The sequence below is a fragment of the Solanum dulcamara genome, chromosome 7, assembly GCF_947179165.1.
Source record: "Solanum dulcamara chromosome 7, daSolDulc1.2, whole genome shotgun sequence".
NCBI lineage: Eukaryota > Viridiplantae > Streptophyta > Magnoliopsida > Solanales > Solanaceae > Solanum > Solanum dulcamara.
The window spans coordinates 10,557,734-10,564,567 of NC_077243.1; the positions used below are offsets into that span (position 1 = coordinate 10,557,734).

Consider the following 6,834-nt stretch of genomic DNA (forward strand, 5'->3'; position numbering starts at 1 on the left):
TTGATTTCTCCGCTTACTCAATTAATAATTATTATTTATTTTTTTTATTTAATATAATTAAAATCAAGAAAAAAAAGTAACTTTTAAACTGATAATAATTAATAGTTGAATGACTCGTTAATTCATTATTGAAAGGTTAAAAGACTAAATGGAAGTTCAAGGATTGGTTCGAATTACGTAAGTTACTTTCAGAGAAAAAAAATTCACAAAGAAGACATTTTTTGTGTTTGGTTAGAGAAAAATGTCACTCCATTGAGAATTATACATTTTTCAAACAATATTTTCACTCATAAACCAAATGCCAAAAAACATTTTCTACGACTTGTTTTAATTTTTTCTTAAAAATAACTTCCGTAATATCTAACACATCCGAGGATTTATTCTATTGGTTGGATGTCAGCATTATTACTTTATTAGAATATAAAAAGCAATAAGTACTTAATTTGATGTTGCATGCATGGTGGTCCACTCCCATTATAATAACTAGCCATATACTGACAGGTCAGTTTGCAACACTGCTGGGCATAATTCAAGGGGTTCCCTTTTGTATGGAGTTGAAAACTTGAAGTAATGCACATAATGCTTAGTAATGAGTTCAATTTTGGTAGTTGAACTTGTCACCAACATTTTCTTAAGGAACAACTTATTATAGAAATTATCTATACTTGTTTAAAATTTCTTTTATACCGTTACATATAAAAGTTCATTAATCATCTTTTTCTTTTTTTTAAGAAATTACTTTTAATTATTTTCTATTTTTATTTTTCGAGCGGTTATGTGATTACTTCATCTACTTTGCCCAATATAACAATAATATATGTGAAATAGACAAATAGAGACACATAAAATTCAAAATTAAATACATATATTGATGTATAGATCAACACTTCTTAGCTTGCATTTCTCTAAAACCAACAAGAACAAAAAGTCCCAATGGCTGAGAATAGCAGACCGAGGTTGTATTTGACAATCAAGTCAAAAAAGCTTAAAGTAAAAATAAAATTGAAGAGAGTGAAAAAGACCATAAAAGCACAACCCTACACTTTTTTTCCCTTTCTTTTTCACCCTCACTAAATGGTTTTTTCTTCAAATTACATCCTTTTTTTAAAATCAAAACCAATTTTTAGTAGAATAAAACCTAGTTAAATAATTAATTCCTTTTTTTTTCGTGTATTCTTTAGGAAATAATAATTATAATAATCAGCAACGTGAACCCTTTCGGCAATTGAGCACTCCAGAACCAGACACAAGGTTGCCTACTAATGAAGAAGGCCTTGCACTTAAACTTGAAGCTTTAATATAACTTGATGAACTAGCTCCGGCTCCTGATCGTGTAAAAAATGCACCATTTAACATTAGGTCCCCTTCTGTCCTCCAATTCCAATTCTTCCATTCACTCTCCGGTGCATCCTCGTGCTTTGTAACCTACATATATATAAATATAAAATAAAATTGCTCGTAAATTATTTGCAGACTAAATAGAAAAATATACCACATAAATTGAAAGAAGTGACATGACTAACTAACTAACCTCTTTGCTGAACCTGATATCAGGGGCAAGAAATCTGTTCCCTTGGCTATTGATGGTGGGATCAGCACTTCCCCCAATGGCATACATTTCCCAATGTGTGTAGTCATTGTTCACCACATGGAAGTAACCATGTCTACATCTGCATATATTCCAAATAATTCATTAACAAATAAATTCTCGTATACTATCAATATATAGAAGTTAAATTCCGTATATAGAAGTTAAATTCGATATCTTTTGTTTACCTTGGCATTCTTTGGACAAGACCTTCTCCAAAGTGATTAAAAGCAATAGTGACTTGCATGTTCTTGTCTTGAGTATATGAATCACTATGTCCCAAGAGCATAACTTTATCATGGTGTGTCATGTAATTGTTTGAAATGGTAATTGCTGTAGACCCCATAATTGCGTCAATCAAGCCGTCCTTACAGTTAGACAAAGAACAATGGTCCACCCAAACATGGCTCCCACCAAATATCGACACTCCATCACCATCAGAAACAGTCCTCCATCCGTAATGCGATGGACTGCTCCGCACCATAGCATTCCCACCTTGCTTACAATCGTGTATATTAATTCCGTGTATAATTATATTCGTCACGTACTGTATAGTTATACACGGACCACCAGCAATGTGTACGCTAGCGCCCCTTCCGTCAATAGTTTTAAACGAATTCATAATTAATTCCTCTTTTAATTGGATCACCATGTCCCTTGCGAAAATAATCCACAACGGTTCGGTTTGAATAACCGCATGCCGGAGAGTCCCCGGCTTTGGATTGACGGCATCGTCGTTACCCGAGTCTGTCACCACGTAGATTTTACCGTCCCTGCCACCAATAGCGTTTTTACCAAAGCCAATTGCACAGTCAGCTAACCGCTGGCGGTTTTTCTCCCAATTTGGATCACAACGCCAGCAATCGTCGATCGGGTTTCCGGTACCACACGAAAGAAAGCCTAAATTCCTCCTCGAACCATTTATGCTCCTGCATTATTATGCAATTAAAAAATCAAGTTAATGTACCTCATGAAAATATACGTACTAGCAAAAGTAATGTTGTTTATACAGTGTAAGATGGACTCATTGGCCCTACCTAGCTCCACCCTTGTTCGACATATGCAATGTGGAACAACTAAAACGAAATTAATGTGAAGCAAACAAAATGTACGTACCTATGTACTTCATCTACAACAGCTTGGGGATTTGAGGAGGCAAAGAGGGACGGAAGGAGGAGAAGGAAAGACAGGAGGAATAGTAAAGAAAGAGAGGAAGTGCCCATATTGTCTGTTGTTTGTCTGGTTAATCAATTAGCTTTGTATTTAAGAAAACAGAGTAGGAAAAACGGAGAATTTGGGTTGAGAAGAAAAGAGAGGGAAATGAAGGAGTTTATAAAGAGGGAAAAAGCGGAGTAATTAGCGTAATTAAACAAAAGGGATGGGTCCCTTGTTCCTTCGTGATTACATGTTTTACGGAGATTCCTCTCTTACCTAGATGCTACAGAGTCTATGGTAGTTTTTGTCTGTTAAAGGAAGAATATCTACCTATTGTTAGCATATCATTAGTAGTCTAGCAGATGTCAATTAAACGTGTTTAAGTTATATACATCGATCATTAAATGTGTTTTAAGTAAAAATTAATACTTATTGTTACTATATGATTGGTAGCCTAGTATATATCACATTAAACGTGTTTAAGTTATATACATTGTTAATTTAAAATCTTTTCAGTATGAGGTCACCCACAAATATTTACAGCACGAGACTCGTTATTTTAGAAATTATATACTTATCCGATGCTACAAAATACATATAAAAAGTTTATAGTATTGACAGTGTAGGTAGCTTAAAAATCTCAATGAGAAAAGTATATTCTCAATAACAAAATTTCCAATTTGAGTGCCATGGTCAATGTACTTTTAATTTTTCTTAATATTTTTCAAATGAGATTTTATATATACAAAATTAGTCCACGTTAGAAAGACAATGAGGATTTGTTAAAATTTATAAATATTCTTTCAGTATATATCGGTGAACTAAAAATTTATCAATACCGGCTATAGCAATAATGTCATTTTCTTAGAACAAAAGACAAATTTAAAAGAAAGAAAATTAATTCACCATAACCCATATATAGCTCCTTTCCCGCATGCAAATTACTATATATTATAAAAATGAAAACATTTGCTATTTCTATGACATAGAATAATGTGTAGAAATAATTAAGGGCTGCATGCATTACATATATTGATAATCGTCCGTTATGATAATATTCCAACAGCTGCATTTTATAAGATATACCATATGTCGATCCATGCGTACTCAACTTTTGTTTATGATCGATTGGATCGTATTCCTCAAGCAAACAAAAAATAAAGTTAACTCAAATATAACCATTAAAAGTGCTCCCTTTTTTTGTGGATAGATGGAGAACAATATAATTTCAATTTACCAAAATGAAAACTTATACTTACCAGACAACAACACACAGCATTTTAATTCCATTTTATCTTTCATGATAAATTGTCTAAATTTTTAATATAAAAAAAAGCCGATTTCTATGGACCAATAAAAATGTATTGCACATTCTTTTGGCTTATTTTTCTTACTTTTTGGAGAAATGGACCAGCAGTGGATAGCAAATGTCACCGACCCTAATAATGCATGTCACTCTGGGATTAGCTGCAAAAATTGTGTTTTCCATTTAATTTTGGGTGGGAACCCCAGCTCTACGGATGTTCATACGAACTCTCTTAAAAAAATTATATTGTATATATAAGATATTTAATTTATTTATAATTAGTATATGTAGATTTTGAATGTCTTGAATATAAGATTAGAGATTGATTCAGTGATTTAGGAGTTCAAAATTCATCTTAATGTATCATATTTAAATTCTAAGCACTATATTTTTATTTTCGAACTTCATTAGTGAAATAATTGAATTCACACTGCCTGCCTTATTAATTTTCTTTTGTTGTTCTATTTAATTCGTTCAAAGTTCAAAGTTTGAGATTTATTTTTTATGAAGAAAAAAATGAGATGTTATTGTCCGTTATTAAAACATTAAGATAGGTAGTTGAATCCTTTAATATTGGAAAAAAGGAGAAATGATTAGTGAATGGCATGTTATGCGTCCACGCACATATGCAAAATATTATAATGATTTTCCCAATGCTAATTAAGCCAAGCCAACTGAGTCTAGAAACATTTATTTATGAAAAATCATTTGCCATCACGCATATATATATAAAGTTACTAGATTTGCATGGGACCCTAATTATTTGTCTTGATTTACCCTTTAGTTACAAGCAATCTATTGAATTATTTTGCTTTTCACTTTTCTGTCTCCTCTTTTTCTTTCTTTTCCTACTCTATTACTCCTATTTTTGTAGTGGGGTAACTGTAATTAAACCTCCAAATAAAAGACTAACTGTCAAGAATGTATTTTTTATATATTTATGTTTAATTTGTTGTGTGTTTGGGAGATATTATATAGTACAAAATAGCAAGAGACGAATTGCTCCTCCTATGTTTTTAAAAATTTTAATTAGCAAAAACTTACTCGCACTCAATATTTACATACATTAAATTGAAGTAATTGACTTTAAAAATTAAAAAATAGACTAAAAATATATATTACTTAATCATAATTAAGTATTGATAAACACGTATATCAAAGGGAAAAAAATCGACATTTGATTAATCGTGTTTGATCTATTCTTACCATTGTAAATTTTAATTAATCTTTCTTTACGCTACCGGGTTTTTATGACTTTGAGTTAGGTTTATAAGTATTCAAATCTACCTACTCGGAGCTTGTGGTTATTAAAAATTCCATTGCCAAGTTTGAATTTTGAAAATTCACAGCATATCCTATTCATTTTCATTTATTATTTAACTAGCGTTTGGCCTTAAATTTTTAAATATTTTTGGCTAATTATTTTTTGGTGAAGTTTCACCACGTGTTTGGTCATAAATTTTTTCAAGAATATTTGATTGTTTCAAAAAAATAATATTTTGTACCCGTAAGTTCTAAAAATTATTAAAAAGACTCATAAGTTTGTGTTATCATTTTATAATGAACATATTTTGTTAAAAAAAATATTATAACACAATTGATAACATTCAACAACAACAAAATAACAACATGAGCAAGAACAATACATTAATCGGATTAAAAAAATTATTCTTTTTTTCCAATCTTGTCACGCAAAAATAGATAAAGATGTTATTAATGGTGTAGGTTGATCACGTTAATAAAATAAGTTGGTAAATAAATATTAGTTAGAATTAATAAATAATAAATATTTTTATAAAATATAAAAGACCCCCCACCCCAACCTCATTTAAAAGAGGCTTTTTTAAGTGTCTATCACCCCCAATGTGCGAGCTAGCTAGTTATACTAGTTGTACAAATTATAATTAAACTCACTTAAAAGTCTTATCCATTGTCACTAATTCATTAAATGAAATAGAAAAAGACATGTTAGAAGATCACACATATAACAAACAGTTTATCACATGCTTTTGTTCTATAAATCAAAGTTGAATGGCCCCAACTATAGTTAGCTACTACGCATCAAATCAAAATTTCTTCCTCAATTCCCTCAAATATTTCTTGGCCGCAAACTTCGCCGTGACTCCACAAACCAATATAGAAGAATATGATATAACACATTAATCGAAGGCCGCCACTCGTCCACATGACAAACACGACACATGGCCATGGACCTCCAAATGAATGGCTAAATGTAAATGAAACAAAGTGATAGTAACGTATATTCCTCACCCAAGCGGTATAGGGGTATTGTTTCCTCTAAAAAAATTATTTGATAGTTTATCCGGTCAAATGTCTAAAAAGTCATAAAATATTTTATTTTAAAAAGGTAATTTATTTGGTCAAATTTTTAGAAAGAAATAAGAGTTTTCTTTTTAAAATAGTAATAGTGTTTGTATAAAAGTAGTTTTTTTCCAAAGTACTTTGGGAATCTTAAAATCAAATATAAATTTTCGTTTTAATATTGGCGAAATGGTTTTTAAAATTAAGCAGTCAAATAAGTAGTTTTTCGGAAAGTACGTCTCACAGAAAATAATTTTCAGAACGGAAAATGTTCAAAAATGTCCTTTAACATATTAGAAATGATTCAAAAATATTCTTCTTACATATATTGAATTAAAAATACCCTTCTTATATATATTGGATCAAAAATGTCCTTAACCTATTAAAAATATTTTAAATTTGTCCTCCTTCTACCAAAAAGTATGTTTATAAACTATTTAATATGCCCACACTTCGTGCAATC

At 30.7% G+C, this 6,834-nt stretch overlaps 1 protein-coding gene across 1 annotated transcript; it reads right to left on the minus strand.

Moving 5' to 3' along the window:
• Positions 1–848: 848 nt before the first annotated feature.
• LOC129894934 (probable pectate lyase 18) lies at positions 849–2,894 on the minus strand. The gene is made up of 4 exons (XM_055970527.1): positions 2,705–2,894; positions 1,777–2,517; positions 1,532–1,670; positions 849–1,425 (listed from the first exon to the last, which is right to left on the minus strand). Exons 1-4 carry the CDS (start codon positions 2,809–2,811, stop codon positions 1,201–1,203), a joined length of 1,212 nt encoding a protein of 403 aa, XP_055826502.1. The 5' UTR covers positions 2,812–2,894; the 3' UTR covers positions 849–1,200.
• Positions 2,895–6,834: the final 3,940 nt, after the last annotated feature.

Excerpts from the sequence above, each read along its gene's own strand:
- LOC129894934 (XM_055970527.1), bottom strand. The coding sequence starts at position 2,811 with ATGGGCACTTCCTCTCTTTCTTTACTATTCCTCCTGTCTTTCCTTCTC. Across the intron at positions 2,518-2,704 it reads GTTGTAGATGAAGTACATAG|GAGCATAAATGGTTCGAGGA; the intron begins GTACGTACATTT and ends ATAATAATGCAG. Across the intron at positions 1,671-1,776 it reads CTTGTCCAAAGAATGCCAAG|ATGTAGACATGGTTACTTCC; the intron begins GTAAACAAAAGA and ends GAATATATGCAG.